Source organism: Tinamus guttatus, unplaced genomic scaffold (assembly GCF_059628265.1).
Source record: "Tinamus guttatus ecotype Peru unplaced genomic scaffold, ASM5962826v1 Tinamus_guttatus_pri_ptg000218l, whole genome shotgun sequence".
Taxonomy (NCBI): domain Eukaryota; kingdom Metazoa; phylum Chordata; class Aves; order Tinamiformes; family Tinamidae; genus Tinamus; species Tinamus guttatus.
The window spans coordinates 4342525-4359632 of NW_028288752.1; the positions used below are offsets into that span (position 1 = coordinate 4342525).

A 17108-nucleotide genomic window follows, 5' to 3' on the forward strand; every position below is an offset into this window, starting at 1 on the left:
TCCCTTCCCTTCCACAGATGAGTCTTTTTTTGGGAGGAGCATTTCTCCTTCAGAGGCTTGTCCATGCATATTTCTCTCCATGCGTAATTGTACTCAGAAGAATCCTTGGACTGTTATCCCAGTAAGTGGGTAGTACCTTTGCCGGGATGTTCCTGCTCTCTCCTTCCTTTTTCTTGGGGACCTTAGGGTTGACAGACATCAGTGACTACTTCATTTCCTTCTGCCTGGGCTTGTGAGACATGCCTCACACTTGGAACTTGCAGGATTTTAACTGGCTCCCTAATGGGCTCCTGTGTAGACAGCAAAAATCTTGAGAGCTCTCAAGACTCCATTTGGAAGGCATCCAAAGTCCAAGGCACACTGGCAGCACTGGTGAATTTAGGGATTTTTGGACTTCGCTCGGCTTCTGGACTCTGCTCCAGTGTCCATCCTTTCAGCTTCAAAAATGCCAGGTGGATTTGACCATTTCTGACCTCAGTCCTTGCTTGCAACCTTGCTGTGGGAGCAGGCCAAGCGAGAGCAGGATGGCAAAAGTCCAAGAAAATGTCTTGAAGAAGAGAACAGGTCTTGGGCACGTTAGCTTCCTTGAAAAGGAGAGGAGCTTGAGCCTACACTGACCTTTGTTCTCGGGTTGTTAATGAACTCGTCACAGTGCAGGCCCATATAAATCATAATTAACAGCACCTGAAAAGCTGTGTACATCAGCATTCACAAGCAGCACATTTGAAGAAGCTGATAAAGACAGCAATTCTTACCTGCAGGAGCTGACTAACCTTCTGCAAGCAACTCTTCACAAGATGTGCTCTATGCCAGGCTTGCTCTCAGTGACACAGAGTTGTTCTTAGCATTTCCCCAAGAAGCATCAGCTCGGGTAGAGAGTTTCCCTTTCCAAGACAGCAGTGAAACAGGTACCTCCCCACACGTTTTGGGGGATTCGTGATTGACTTAGGTACAGCTGCAGAAATCCACCAGGAAAGAGAGCACTGGAGCTTAGCTCCTACAGGGTGATTAATAAAATCCATGCCTAGCTACCGTGACACCTTGCTTTCCAAAGGCTCTTGATACTTTTATTTAGGAGACAAAAGATTTTAGTGTGCAGGCACCAAGGAGTTTCCATGCTGTCTCACCAGCTATCTTGTGCTTTTGGGGATTCGCAAACTCGGTGAGTTGTGGTTGCCTTTGTATCACCTGTGACCAAGGATGGAGACCTGTGCGGTATCCTTCCTTAACCTGAGCACGGGGCTCAAAAATGTAATAAGCAGAAAACCCGGTAGGTTTTCCTCCTATGCCTGAAGTATTTGAAACCCTCCGTTTCCCCTTCCTTAATAGAGCTGTGCAGTCAGTAGACTTTTCTGGGGAGAGAACCGTACTCTATCCCTCGTGTTGAAGCTGAGCTGCTTTTTGGAAGAGAATGGTGGGGTGGCAGTGAGATGAGGCCGAGCGGCATACAGCTTGCTCCAGGAAGCTGCATCTGTTCCGAGGATGGGGATCATGGCCTTCGTTTCATCCTTTTTCATCCTAAGAGAGGAGGAAAAACTTAACAGACTGGGAGAGGTTAAGATTTGGCGATTCTATTACTTCCATTATTAGCGCCGTCTTAAATACGGAATTTTGGGCTCGTTTTAACTCTGGCTATTTTTCAGGATGAAATGTACATGTATGGTGGAAAAATAGACGCAACGGGGAACGTGACCAGCCAGCTGTGGGTGTTCCATATTCCCAGCCAGTCCTGGACTCAGGTGACGCCCAAAGCCAAGGAGCAGTACGCTGTGGTCGGCCACTCGGCACACGTTGTCACCCGGCGGGACGGCAGCGCCGTGATGCTCGTCATCTTCGGGCACTGCCCTCTTTATGGCTATATCAGCAATGTCCAGGAATACAACATCGGTGAGTAGGATCCTACCGACAGGGTGTTTGAATTTTAGCAGCTGGTTTGAGAGTTATTTGAGCCATATTCGGACAGAATAGCAGTAATAGTCATGTTCTTCATCTTTTACTTGTATTTAAAAGTACTTGGTGGAGTCCTTTTTGCTCTTTATTTCTGGAAATAGTCCACACACTGATTTTTAGGATTCAGAGATTTCCAGCATCATCACAGGAAAAGAGGAGGAACCTCTTCAGGTAAGCTGAACTGCCACCCAACTTAACTGCTCTGAAACAGCTCTCTGGAGGCACCTCACTTGCTTGTAGGTGTAGAGAAGATAGTTCAGCACCTAAAAAGGGCAATGTAAATGTGCTAGTTAATCACAGAAATTGAGATGGTCTCTGTAGTGTTGACCCATTACCGTTGTCCCTTGGCCAACCTCATCCAGAGGATCTTCTGGACTTTCTAGAGGAGAAAAAAAGGGCATGTGCAGAGTGATGCATTCCTAGCTATCTTGTTATTTCCACTTGTGCCCCAGGTTCTGGTTTCCGGACACAGTATCTCGCCTGGAGCCTGGTTTGTGAGGGGAGTCTGTCTCCCATGCCCCATCTTTTTTTCTGTGGGAGAGTGTCACAGGAACCCAAAGCAAGGATCTCTTTAGAAAGCTGCAGCATGAGAACCTGCTAGTGGTTTGTTTTGTTGTGCCCATGCATGTGAGCTTGCAAGCTTTTAAATTCCTTTGCTGTAATTATTTTGTGCAACTGATGTACCATGGGAGCAGAAAGCCTATGTAGGGTTAAATTCTGGGCTTGCTATGGAATTTTGTACAGACTTTTGTATGGAATTTGGCACTTCTGTTTCAGTTGCTGTGACTTTGGGTTGCTGATTTTAAAATCAGTGTTATTTTAGTGAAAGGACCGTTAATCACATCCTAGGTCTGACATGCAGTGTTCTTCACAATCATCCTTGGCTTCAGTGCTAGCGGGCTTGGAATGCACCCAAGTGCCCTTAGGTACCGTCCCAAATCAAGCTGTGGCACTGGCATTGTGGTGTCATCTGAATGCAAGAGGTTGTTTTTGTGCTTTTTGCTTCTCATCTACTTAGCTTCTCTGCAAAATTTAATAAATGACTGTAGAAGAGGTGTTTCTGGTCTATTAAAAGTATTTAACATGACAATACTTCTTGGCAGCAAACACTGTCCTCGAAGGAAAATATTTTGGGATGTGAAGCGATAGAATCAGTGGGTAGATTGGAGTCGAGGGAAGCCCCATGTGTTGCACAGTCAGGATCTGTTGTTAACAGAGATAAATTAACCGTGCTTTGTTGCTCACATTTTTCATTTTTTTTTCAGCCACAAATACCTGGAACATTTTACAGACAAGTGGAGCTTTGGTGCAAGGTGGCTATGGGCACAGCAGTGTTTATGATCCAAATACAAGATCAATTTATATCCATGGAGGTTACAAAGCGTTCAGTGCCAACAAATACAGGCTAGCAGATGACTTGTACAAATATGAAGTTGATACCCGTATGTGGTAAGGACATCTTTTTCATACCTCCCCCCTCATTTTTGCGTATGGTAGAAAAACAGGATGAGAGTATCTGATAAAATAAATAAATAAATAAATACAACATTCTTGCAACGTAGTTGTATTCAACATTTTGCATTCTTCTGGCTGGTATTTTTATGACCCTTTATGAATAGCAAAATCATATAATTGCATATAATCAGGATTGTGAAGTAGCCAAGAAATCTGTTTTAATATATTGTTGTATTAAATCTGAAAGGAAAAATACTTGATGGGATTTTCTTGGCAGCAATACGGACAATGCGTATGAGTGCAGTTACTGTAGTCAAGTAAGCGATAATTTATTCTGCAGTTCAGACTGCAAAAGAATTTCTATTATAACCCCATTTTCTTCTTGCTCTGTAACAATGTGAAGCATTCATTTCTTAAGCTGAAATTTTCTGTGACTGCCTTCTGCCCAACGGTGAGTTTTATTAGCAAGCGAGAGCAAAAATTGACAACTTTGAGTTCCGTAGTTGAAGTGCATTTCCTTCAGTTTGGTACTTTTCTTTTTTAAAAGCCTACTGAGAAAAGAGGACTGATCTTTTGATTTCACACATGTAAATTTAAGTCACTGTATCGTGTTTTTTTGAGCGTGTAACTTACATTTCTGCCCCAACTGTTTGAGATACATGGAGTGACTACTGACCAGTATCCAAAAATCTTCCTTCCTGTTCAGCTGTACATTCTATAATAATTATATTTCCTTTTTATTTTTAGTTCATTAGATCCTCTGATTCTACCATGGAGCTGGCAAATTTGGCTGAAAGGACAGAAAATGCCACACACATCTGTTCCCAAACTTTTCCAGCAGCAACCTGCTTGCACTGCACTTACTTTGTTAGTTACCAAAGGACTAGAGTAAGGCCAGCCTTGGTCCTTTTGCTGTCAGAGCAGCTACTTTCATTGTGAAAATCATTGCTTTGTTGCCAAGTGCATTCACAGTGTTACTCTACTCCAGCAGCAAAAACTTGCCAGTTGTGACAGTGTTGCCTATGACACAAACATTGTCATATTTGTGTTTTTATGTACTTCCACACTCTCCAAATAATAGGGATATTCTGCAAAGTGTGACCCACTTTGTGTTCAGTGCAGTTTCTCATAGTTAAAGGTGAGCTCAGTGGCTAATATGATTAATGCTATTCATGGTTTAATCGCAGGTGAAATGCTGAGTTTTGCAAGTATTATGCTGCTGGGCTCTATTGGGCTGCCGAATAGATTTCCCTGAAATGGTTTTGTTAGGTTAGGGCAAGAGATAGACATCTGACTTAAAAGAATTCTTTGGGTTTGTATAAAATGAGTATTGCCTGAACTGAGGTCCTCCAGCACCATCTCAGAAGAATCACTGGCTAGATGGTGCCCCTTCCTGGGGGCAAGGGCTGCTGATCTTAAGATCCTTAGCTTTGGAAAAATACTTTTGTGGATGCCTGTCTCCTGTGAATTGGAAAGCAATTTGTAAGATGAAAAAGAAAACCACATTGCAGGAAGAACTGAACAGTTGGGAAGGAAAGTTGATAAATATTTCCTTGGAAAAACGAAACAAAAAAATAAAATGGCATTGTCCAGCAGTTCCATCTCCAGCATGGGTTTATGGATTGTTTTCTCTTTGCCAGGTACTAATCAGTTGCATTAATACATGTGTTTTTATTTCTGCAGGACTATTCTTAAAGACAGTAGGTTTTTTCGCTATTTGCACACTGCTGTGATAATGAGTGGAACCATGCTGGTGTTTGGAGGCAACACACACAACGACACCTCAATGAGCCACGGCGCTAAGTGCTTTTCTTCGGATTTTATGGCATATGATATTGGTAAGTTCTTGCAAAAATAATAATAAAAAGGCAGCTCCGCGATTCAGAGAGCTGTCTTCCAAAAGGCTAATTTACATGCTGTGTATATTGTAGCGAATGCCACTAAGCAGACTGCAGAAGAATGTGTAATCAGGAGAGGCAAAATGAGCTGCTGCAGTGATTTCCAAGCAAATACGACAGCAGCTTTGTGGTCGGTAGTTCATCTGTAACCTTAGGCGTTAAAAACTGTTTCTTAAACATAAAGAAGGTTGTTAAAAAGTCTGACTCAGGAGGCTTAGCTGCTATTTTGGGTGTGTGTTAATCTCTGATTTAGCAAAAACGTAGGATGTTATGGCAGAAGTACTGGACCTTGCTGAAGCTCTGCTTGCACACGGCATGGTTGTCTGAACTGGTTGTGTCGCTGTTCTGCTGTGCAAATTCCCTTAGTTAATATGTACACGTTGGAAGTATAAACTTCCCCGTGCATAGTATTTAATAAGAAAGCTGAGGGATTAGATTTTATTTTGAAGGATTAGATTTTTGATGAGCTTGAATAACCAGGAGAGGGCAGCATTTATTTGTGAATTCAGAGTTCAGAGATTGTGCATTTAAGAAGAAAAAAATGGAAGGGAAAAAAATGAGAGATGAAATTATCTAAAAGGAGATGCATGTGCATCCACATAATTCCCTTCAGAGCAAAACATGATTCTTTACTCCCATCACATTCTACCATCTGCTGTTAGAATTCCTCGAAATATGGGATCTCTCGTTTGATTCCTTGCAATAATCATGTATGCCTGAATTAGTGGGACGATTGTCCGTTGCGATCACATTTTGGCTTTCTGAAAGGAAAATGCCAGCAAATGGACCATTTGGATAGCAGGATTTAGCATCCCTGTGCAGTTTTGCTGTCCGTCACGAGGGCGATTCCCTCGGCCAACTGCGATCGCAAGTCGTGCCCCTGGGTACCTGCTGCGTGCTCCTAGCTAGCTTGATCATGAGTTTCTACTTCAACCTAGCTATTTTGGCAGTCAGGTGGAAGAGAGAGCAGTGTTTTGAAACTTAAAAAACAGTAGGGGTAGATTTTTCGTGCTAAACTTGGCCATCTTCCATGACCCACTGAACTCTATTAGATGGAAGCACAAATTGCATCAGCTGGACGAAGGCTGTCGATAGCGACGCTCTCCTGATTTGGTTAAGGCACAGGCAGCTTGCGGGAAATACGTGGTATAATCAACTTGCCCAGTCCTTCCCAGATTGGTGCTGAGAATTAGGGCTCGTATCGATCACACTTCAAGCTGGGAAGAAGCTGGGAAAAAAGGATTGTGCTTCCCAAAGGGTCAAATCCTTCCCTATGGGATGCACTGTAACAGTAACAAAATTTTCGAGGACAACCTGCCTCCAAATACATTGCTATTTGACCTTTCTTTTTCATTTTTAAATGAATTTTAGCTTTATTTTTCTAAAACTCAGCATGAAATATTCATATAAAGGCTCTATCCACGTAATGATCTCTCTCCTCCCCAGGAGAGAAATGAACTCTCTCTACTCGCCCCATCAAAAATTCAGTGTAGGTGCCAACCATAGAAGAAGACTGGGTGTTTTCATAGCATATAGGTTCCATTTGAACGGGACGTTTAATAAAATTCTATGCATTGTTAATTTTAGGCTTGGCTTAACTCATAAATCAGGCAGGAGAGGGTGTTTTGTAGTTCCAGAATCATTCATTTTTTCCAAAACTTGATCTTCTCTTAAAGATGGGAGCAAAGCTTAGAAAGCAAAACATTCCGAACCTTCCATTAATCTAGCAAAATATGTTTCTTGGCCTCACATAACTCACAGCTCTCTGAATTAAAAAAAAAAAAATTGCTGTCCAATTTTGTTGAAGTTTCCTGTAAAAAATTGGAACCATCCATGCTTTTTTCATGAGTGATGTTGGGGTAGGTTAAATTCTTTTAAAATTGAGTAAATGACATTTAAAAATAAATTTTTAAATCATGCTATACCAAAGTATTAAATCCGACCGTCTGGGTCCTATATAGTTTATTTATCAGCGCTCTTATCTTGCACAGAAGTATCAGTGGCTGCATAGGTTAGAATGAGTTTACTTAGTGAACAATTGGCCAATTATATTTGATAAAGAATTAATGAGGTTGTTTTTCTTTGCCCCCTCACTTTATTTACATACTGGTTTTGGTTTTGAGGCTTATTTCTGAGAGGCTTGGTCGCTGACAAAATCTTGTATTTATGAATCTGTGATTGTTGGAGAGGCTCAGCAGATCTTTACAGCGGACTGACTTTTCTGTCTTAATTGCATAAATTGCATTCAGCTGCCTCTGGGACATTAGCCCCCAAGGTGCTCCCATTCAGTTTGCAGAGTTTGAGTGGTATGAATTGGACTGACTTTTTCTGCTTTTGTTCCTTTGATTGCTCAGTGGGTTATATGTTTCTTAAGGTTTTTTTTTTTTTTTTTTTTTTTTTTTTTTAACATACTGCCTAAAGGAAAGAATTACCTGAGAACCAAAGTAAAAAATGAAGCAGAACTTACAAATGTTATGCTAATAGAAAAAGATGGAATAATCTCGCATTATATTAAAAGTTAAAAACAAACAAACAACAAAAAAAAATCCTTAAGCTATGACGAGTGAAAAATATTTTTAAAACTATGGATAGCTGCCCGCTAGGGATGTAATAGAAATGGAAGGAAAAAAGAGATAAAAGTCTCTGTTCTCAGTGGTGCTGGTTTGGGGCACAATTGCGAATAATTCACATATAGATAAAAAAGGGACTTGTTACAGAGTGAAAATTCCTGTAGTAAAGGAAAAAATGTCCTTCAAACCACCATCTCTCTTTACACGATTGTGAAAAAGCTAAGGATGTCTTCAACAGAAAACCATGAAACTTTCTTTCATCATGATCCATCTAGATGGTGACAGGGCTGTTGCCTCCTTCCTTTTCCTTTCTGCGATGCCATAAGGTCAGTGCGAAGAGCAAGTCTCTAAGACGAAGTCCTGCCATGGTGCTTAGGTCTTCTGGAGGCTCTGTTCTTCCTCTGAGATGGTCAAGGAACCACTGAGCTGCCTTTGGTGCTGAAGTGGTTGTAAATGGAAGTAGCATCAGCCTTGTCTTGTCATGCGGTGGTGCCCCATGCCTTCACAAACTGCTCCGTTTCCCTCAAGAGTTGCACTTTGGTGATGGGTGGCATGGTCGTTAAAAGTGCTGTGGGGTCCTTGAGGAAGGAAGGTGCTCCATAAACCGAATCATTAATTCTACGTAAGGAACTTTTCTGAAATGAGTTTTCCTTAATCCTAGCTTGCGATCAGTGGTCTGTGCTTCCTCGTCCCGATCTCCACCACGATGTGAACAGGTTTGGACATTCTGCTGTGCTGTACAACAGGTAAGAAGCAAGGACTGGCATACGGTGACATAATGTCCCTTCTCTGTAGACTCCAAAACCTTTAAGTGTTTGTGCAAGTGCCAGTGTATGTAGATCCGAGACAAGATGTTTGAGATTGTCTATTCCAAGTCTGCTGAAGTTCTCTGGTCTTGACTCTTGTAATGACTTTGGTATCTACCCTTCCCTCCCAGCCCTTCTGTCCTGAGCTTCTAGCCTCTTCGCTTGACTAGGCTGTGTCAGCTCCCTTAATTGTTACAAAAACTGAATTGTTTGTATCTTCTTTCTTTACCTCTCATCTTGCTGCGCTGTCACCTTTTATCTTCAAAATTATAGTTTTCCCTCATAGCTTCTGAAGTTGACATCCTAGTTGACATAGCTTATCCAGTGTGGCTCCTCTGTACCAGTCATATGATGTACAGTGCTTGGGTGAAATCGTAGATGAGATATCTCTCAGATGAGATTCCTGCCATTTAGCATTATATTGCTGTAATAATATTCATGCTTTCAGGCAAATGTCTCTGTTATGGTCTTTGGGTCAGTGAAACTGAGTTTGAGGTCGTCTTCATGGAACTGATTTCCTCGGAGTCTTGTGTTCTAGTTCCTTCGTCCTTTTGAAAGTTTCCCCTAAATCAGCAATATTATTTAGAGGATGTTTAAGCTAGTCACGTAACTCATACTGCCTTTAAGAGAAAGATATACTTCTATATTCTGCATCTCTGAATATATCTCCCGATATTTAGAGAATCTACTATATACTTTTCTTTTTGTCTTTGCAAATAATCACTCACTATTATGTTTGCTTCAGTATTTATTGAATAAGAGCTGTGTGTTTGCTCCCATAACAAATGATTAAGCTTATGTTCAAGTGCTTTCCTGATGTGGGATGAAAATACAGTGTTAAAATATTTTTAAATCCACTATAGCCTTTCTCTAGTTGCATTAATTCTTCTGCACTGCCCTGTTAAGCTTACAAACATGAATGCATGGGTTTTTTTGGATGGTCTTTTTAGGCATTTTGGGGTGGTGTTTTCATGTTATGCCTAAAGCAGTTGTGATCTTAAAGAAAAGCCTAAAGAAAACACCTTTTTTTTTTTTCCCCTCAAAACATTACTTTGCTTTTAGTTGACACAATGACTCTTTGCTCAATTGCTAAGAGGCATGAAAATAGCTGTGGTTTTGTCACAGCAGTGTACCAAGACGCGACAGCATTGAATTGTTTTGTCGCAGCTTCTGAGTGTGGATTTAATGGTGTGATACTGTCTCACCTATTTTAGCCTTCCTCCCTTTCTTGCCACTGTGCTTGAAAGGCGACTCCTGCATTTCTGCAGCATTTTATGTCTCGTCACGCTAATTGGGTGTTACCCAGATATTTGGCTTGGAAGGGGAGGTCAGTGTTTTACCTAAGATAGGTTTGAGGCTTCCTCAGAAGCTACAAGACCCTCTGGGTTCTCTGACCTGTTAGATCTTGATTGACCCTGGACTTTAGTGCGTTACTTAACCTCCATGTCTTTAGCTGGATATATGCACACTGTAATTTAAAAAAGCACTTTATACCATGAATAAAACTGAGCTGCAGCAGTACACGGTCTGTAAAACAGATGCACGTGTTCATGCGTTTCCTTGCATTCTGTTTAGCACCATGTATGTGTTCGGAGGCTTCAATAGCCTCCTCCTGAGCGACATACTGAAGTACACGCCGGAGCGATGCGAAGCTTTCGGCAACGAAACGGCCTGTGTGCGCGCGGGCCCCGGCGTGCGCTGCGTGTGGAACTCCTCCCACCTCCAGTGCGTCCCCTGGGAGATGGCAACGCTAGAGCAGCAGCAAAAGGTCTTCGAAGACTGTCCTGCTAAGCTAGGTATGTGTCATGTCCTCACCCTTTCCCAGCGCGCCTTGGGTTTGTCCTTTCCAGTTTCCGTCTTGTGTTATTTTTGTGCCGCTCCCAGGAAGCGTTCCTACGTTCCCAGGAGGGCTGAGGTCCTGGTTCTGTACGTGCCCTCAGTGGTGGCACAAGGACATTTGCGTCCCCTGTTCTCTCCAGAGATGCTGCTTTAGGGCTTTTTCTGCTCTACTGACTGTCACTTCTCAAAAAGTTCCCACTTACTTCTTCATCCTCCATAGTCATCATCAGCCAGGAATCAGCCCTGGACCATTGCTGTGTAGATGCTTTCTCCAAGAACTGACCTTGTGAGAGCCACCAAGTCTTTTGATGAGCACCATGGGGCAAAGTAGGGGCATCTGGACCCCACTGTGTTAGTCCATGTACTTCAAGGGAGATAGCAGGAAGAAAGTTTCAAAGTAGCTTTGTTTTTCCTTTGGTGTCCCTATATGGATAGAGAACTAGAAAAAGAAAAAGAACGTTTATTTTAAGGTTTGATTCCTGTGTTCTCCCTTCTGATAACTTTCTAATAACTTCTTAGTACTGTATCCTAATGCATTCATTGCTCTGAATTGAAATATATGAACCTTGATTCTGTAATAGATTGCAGCCTTTAATTATTTAAAAGAAATTGATGTAAAGGGACATTGCTTTGATGGGCTCTCAATGTACAATAATTTTTTGCAAAACACAGGCGATAAGCAATTGGAAATATGAAATGGAAAGTTCAAGCCTTGCATGAAAATGTTCCACATAATTGAAGGCCAGGATTTCAGCAAAGCGGGCCCTCAGTGGTGGATTTTTTCCTGTCCTTGTTCAGTGTCCTTTGGCATCATCTGCGTGAGCTTTGACTAAAGAACGTGCTCGCGTGGTCTTAGTTCATGTGCTTCTGTGTCCTGGCACGCTTTCCAGTATTGTGTTTTGATGCTTCTTGGGCACTAAGAATGATTAATGGTACAAAAGAATGTAATTTTTCTACCAGTCTAGTCCCATGGAAGTGTCTATCTACTAACTAGTTGATAATGGAAAATCTCCAGGCACTACTGTATGGTTGTATCTTTTGGTGTATATAATCAAGTTCTTAGAACTCTGTCAGGAAATGCTTGTTTTTGGTCATGCAGGTTTTTTTCTTTAATAGTTGTAGACAATGAAAAATGTGATCAGATTACAGACTGCTATAGCTGTACAGCAAATACAAACAACTGCCAGTGGTGCACTGACCAGTGTATCTCAACGCACAACAACTGCACAGAAGAACAGGTAAAGTCTCTCTAAATACTTCTGGAGTTTCAAGTGTAGCTTTTTTGAAATGCTGCATGTCTGCATGTCTTCATCTGGCCATATGATCCCCTTGGTTCATTTTTTCCAGCTCTGAACTGCTGACGTTTGAATTTTGCAAGTTAGTCCAAGGGCTTTTCATGGGAGTCTCTCACTCTGTTAGGGTTAAAGAACTTCAAAGGGTGGGGATGGAGTGGACGGTTTCACCATAAGTGCAGTGTGACAGCTCGCTAAGGTACATACGCACTGGGGTTTGCCATTAATACAGCCTTACCTGGTTTCTAAGATAGACAGGAGAAATCAATCTTTTTATAAAAGTTCTAGTGAACATGTTCTAGAACATGTGTCAGGTGCTGGCCAGGGGGAAAATCCTAAATCTGCAGGAGAGGCTGTATCCAATGTCCCAACTTTTGAATTAAGTTGCTTCGTAGGTCTGAACTGTAGAGCTTGTGTTAAACATTCCTGTTGTGAGAGGAGAAAAACCTGAACTGTGCTACTTATTTTAGGTTCCTATTACTACATATGATAATTGTCCAAAGGATAACCCTGCATATTACTGCAACAAAAAGACAAGTTGTAAAAGCTGTGCCATGGATCAGAACTGCCAGTGGGAACCTAGGAATCAGGAGTGCATTGCTTTGCCAGGTAGGTACTGATTGCGTTTGTGTAAAACAAATAAAACCAGAAGTAATTCAGTCCAAAAGAATTAGTTTTTTTTTTTTTTTCCCCCCTCTTAAAAGAAAAAATCATAATCACTATCTGTTTGGTCCAAAACATTATTTCAAGGAAGTTCAGAAAGTCTTATGAGATGTTCTTCTGTCTTTTCAGTCCCAATTGTCTGAAGATGAGTATGATCATTTGTATAATTATTAACCTTTATTTCATCTCATTTTTTTTCTTCATTTGATGAAAACAACACTGTTGATATAGTGGGCTTTTGTAAGGTATTAGATTGAATAATGCATGCCATTTAATTTTAGAAGCTAGAATGATGCGAAAGCAGAATGACACACTGGACGAATTAGATAAATAACATCTAAACATATAAAAAAAAATTTCTTATTAAAATGTTTCTAGTGGGAGTTGATTATCTTTCCTGTAGTACATTTTTCTTTTTTACAGTGACTGGGTAGGAAGTGCAGCTTCTTGAGCAGTTGGCATTTACAGCTAATAAAATATGGAGAAGAAGAAATAAAAACAAGGACAGGACCTTCATGCTGGACTGGATTTCCTTCTTCTAGTAACCCCTTTAGATTTGGGTATGTCCAGATCTGGCATCAGCTAGTCTGGAAGAGAGGGAGAAAATAGACTTCAGAGAAGAATCACGAGAACCGGAAAAGCATCTTTTAATGAGTCTTAGCTACAACATAGCTTAGTCTAGATTGTAGAAAAGGGCACCCTCCTATAACAGTTTGATCTGAAAACCAAACCAAACAAACAACCCAAAATGTTGACAGTGGAGAGCTTTTCAGTCTGTTAGAACAATCTAGAACAACCCATAGGTGTTGGCTGTACAGTTATTTGTGCTAAAAATGTCCATCTCCTTTCTTGTAACGCCAGCTATAAGTGCATGTGCGTGGAAGGAAATTGCCACAGGGTTATTAGTTTTTTAGTAGCAGGTACAACTGTTCTTAGCAACTGTTAAACAGGAGTTAACTCGAGAAATTTGGTGCTGTGGACAAGATTATCAGCAGCCTCCTTCTACTGCAAATTATCCTTACAGTTGTGATCAAAGATATGGCTTAAACCTTCATCAAAATATCCATTTACTTTCCTCTACTCTTTCTTCTTAAACAATTCTACTATTTTAGGGTCAAATAAGTGTGTGTTTTTTTTTTTTTTTTTTAACCCACTACAGATTATTGCAAGATGGTGTCTTGCTTTAGCTCCTCTAAACACCTTTCTGTTTTTCCGGGTTCTTTATATGTAAGTACTTTTGAGCAGGCCAGTCCCTGGTGCTCTTGGATGGAACTGTAGATTTTATTTTGGTGGAACAGCTTTTTCATTAGTTTGAATGCTGTGAAGCTCACCTGCGTCTCTTGTCTTTCTTTTTCTTTTTACTCACCCCTTCACAGAAAATATCTGTGGGACAAATTGGCACTTGGTGGGCAACTCATGCTTGAAGATCACAAACACAAAGGAGAACTACGATCACGCCAAACTATCCTGCAGATCCAATGGGGCTTTCCTGGCTTCTCTTACAACCCAGAAAAAGGTGGAATTTGTTATAAAGGAGCTGCAGAAGATGCAGGCTTCAGTGAGTGCTTTGTTTTAATTAATGTCCTCTGCCTAATTAAAGCCCTGACCGCGGGGAAGGCCCTTGGTGGGGTGTCGTGCGCTCTACTCGGAGTAGACTTTAACCAAGAAAGAAAAAAGAATCGGTCTTTTTTTTTGAGATTCAACATGCCCTATGGGTGCTTTTGAAGTGGAAGTGTAGAGAATGTAAATGTGAGAGATAAATACAAACACGTGCTGTGCCTCAAAGGTATCGCTCGCTGTACCAGAGCGGCAAAACAAGGCTCTCCAGTGGGGTACACGACCACAGCAGGGGCGAGAGTGGTTCTCGTGACATCTACAAAGGGTCTTATAAATGACGGTCCCTTTGGGGCACTGCAGGTGTTTAATGCAAAGCATTTCAAGTTATTTATTCTATGAAATGTGCTTAAAACATTGGTTTCTTACTCAGCAGGTCTGCGTGACTTATTTGGAGCTGTGTAGGTGTTTTTTAGTGGCAGGTACTTTCCAGCTTGAGCCACTGCAAAGGGGCTCAGAATCTATCCTTCCTCATGCATCAATAAAATAAAAAAAAAAAGGAGGGAGACTGTACCCTGCATTTACTCCTTACAGATAATATACATACTAGGTATATACTGCGTATAGTTGTTCCAGACTAACTTGAAAATATATAGGTATTAGTCCCTAGTGCTGTGTTATCCTGTTGCAATTAGAATTTTCACTTTCAGGGTTTCAGAGGGCATGAAATCAGATTGAACTGGGTGGTTGTTTCACCAGCATGAATATATTTGATTTGCTCTCCTCTTAGTGTTTCCCAGAGGAATTCTTTATCTCTTTGGTCTTTAATTCTCACGGCACAAATATTTCCATATTACATTTTTGCTACAACACACAGCGCAAAGTCAGGCAGGGGTCCTGTATGGTGCTGAGCTTCGTTTTCTTTCAGTAGTAAATAAATAAAACTGTGCTGATAATCCTAACATTTCAGGGTTTTTTTGTTTGTTTTTTTCCCTAGCCCAAAACTTTGACTCCGTGGGTTGGGCTGAGAAAAATCAACGTGTCCTACTGGTGCTGGGAAGACATGTCGCCCTTCACCAACAACCTGCTCCGGTGGCTCCCCGAGGAGCCCAGCGACGCCGGCTTCTGCGGCTACTTAGCTGAGCCCTCCCAGGAGGGCCTGAAGGCAGCGACCTGCATCAACGAAGTGAACGGCAGCATCTGTGAGAGGCCAGGTAAGAACAACTCTAATCCGTGTCTCGTAGGGCACAGGCCTAGTAACATAGAGTTATATTTTCTAGGGATCTGGTAAGATCCCTTTTACAAAACTGCATCATGATCTTCCTTTTTTTAATATTAAAAAAAGACTCTGAATAAATATCTCTTGCACATACTTCATGCTACAATTGGGCATGTTAAAAACCAGCTCTACGTTGACACGGTTAACTCCAAAATGTTTAAAGTGCATAATATTTAATTATTTTGCCTTATTTATGCACCTGAATGTGGCATTTAGGTTAATGAAGGTACGGAGCCAGCTCCTATTTCGAAAACCACAAAATAAAACCCACTTTCCGATCGAATGCCCCTTTCTCCCCTCTCGTGTGCTGTAGCCAGAGGAGAGTTTTATCAAAGCTTGAAATTAATTGGGCAAGACACTTTGGAGATAATGAGAATTTCTTTAAAAAAGGCTATTTGCTTTTGGGGAGAGCTTCGAGCTTTGCTGGAGCTGCGTATCTCTTAAAACGGCTCAGTCTGTTCACTCTCCAGTAGAGCTGATTCCTTCCAAATACCAATTACTACCTTTTTAAGTTTTAAGAAAGTTGGGCGATTACATAGTATCTCTAAGTGCCACCCCTTTAAGTTGTTCTTTGTGACAGTGAAGGATGCAGAGAGTGAGTAGGTTGCTTTTAACTCAAAATGCATATTTTTTTAACTTAGCACATGCAGCGCTTCAATTTAAACTGAAACTTGTTTTGTGGCCCAGGAAGAGTCACTTAAAACTGATGGTTAAGCTCTGTCTTGCACAGAGAATTCCCTTTAAATACTTAATTTTCTGGCCAGAGCTGACCAAACGGCGTAACCCGCGTTGCCGCGTTCTCGGCTGGAAGGTGGGTGTTTTCCCAACGCTTCCGCTGGAGCTGAGCAGCGCGCTGGCAGATGTGTGCAGGTGCAAAAACCCGCTGCAACGCCCCAACCTGACGCTCAAACTGTCCCTCCCGCAGCCAACCACAGTGCCAAGCAGTGCCGCACACCCTGCGCGCTGCGCACGCTCTGCGGCGAGTGCACCAGCGGCAGCTCCGAGTGCATGTGGTGCAGCAACATGAAGCAGTGCGTGGACTCCAACGCCTACGTGGCCTCCTTCCCCTACGGGCAGTGCATGGAGTGGTTCACCATGAGCAGCTGTCCCCGTGAGTAGCCGTCCCACGTGGCCCCTCTTTCCTACAGGGGTTCTCAGCGAGTTCCCCGCGTCTCTTGTTGCGGGTTGTATTAGTATTTTGTTAATGCGGTTTATGTGGTTGCGCAGCCAGTTCTGCCAAGGACCTGCCACAAGGAGCTCCGAGTAGATGCCTCAGCCCTGCAGTAGGTTGTGTGCCATATAAAGCATTATACAGAATTATGCCCTGTTTAAGGGAACTATCAATTAAAGTAAATGGCAGATAATATAGGCTTGGCAATAAGATGAATAAATCTATCCTTTTTTTTTTTTTTTTTTCTCAGAGGGAAAAGTACTTGTTCTGTTATTTCAATTCCTAGTCTCCAAATTGGTTCTGTTACATAATTTCATGCAATTAAGTTTTTTTTTTTTTTGTCTCTCCTTATCTCTTCTCTATCTCTTTTATTCATACATGTAATTTAATATTAGCTTATCTGTTTCAAATCCAGATCAGGGATTATACAAAAATTTTATCCTGAAGTATTGTCTCCCTGTGTCCCAGAGCATAAATTTCTGATTTATTCCAAATAAATGATTTTATTCTTGTTAGTAGGCTCAAGCAAATTGCAAGAGATTTGGGATGCTTTGACACACTTTCTGTGTCTCAATGTTTGTCTTATTTTTGTCATTGTCAGAAGAAGTTACTGAATTCTTTAAGAGTCAGG

General features: G+C 41.6%; 1 protein-coding gene across 1 annotated transcript in view; it reads left to right on the forward strand.

Moving 5' to 3' along the window:
* ATRN (attractin) overlaps window positions 1–17108 on the forward strand; it is a 121874-nt gene that overhangs the window by 42653 nt on the left and 62113 nt on the right. The window contains exons 8-17 of the mRNA XM_088524978.1: window positions 1644–1887; window positions 3216–3399; window positions 5089–5243; window positions 8535–8619; window positions 10255–10475; window positions 11635–11756; window positions 12281–12419; window positions 13850–14031; window positions 15025–15241; window positions 16232–16417. Of these exons, the coding sequence (XP_088381104.1) occupies window positions 1644–1887; window positions 3216–3399; window positions 5089–5243; window positions 8535–8619; window positions 10255–10475; window positions 11635–11756; window positions 12281–12419; window positions 13850–14031; window positions 15025–15241; window positions 16232–16417 (1735 nt within the window). The remainder of the gene's footprint in view (window positions 1–1643; window positions 1888–3215; window positions 3400–5088; window positions 5244–8534; window positions 8620–10254; window positions 10476–11634; window positions 11757–12280; window positions 12420–13849; window positions 14032–15024; window positions 15242–16231; window positions 16418–17108) is intronic.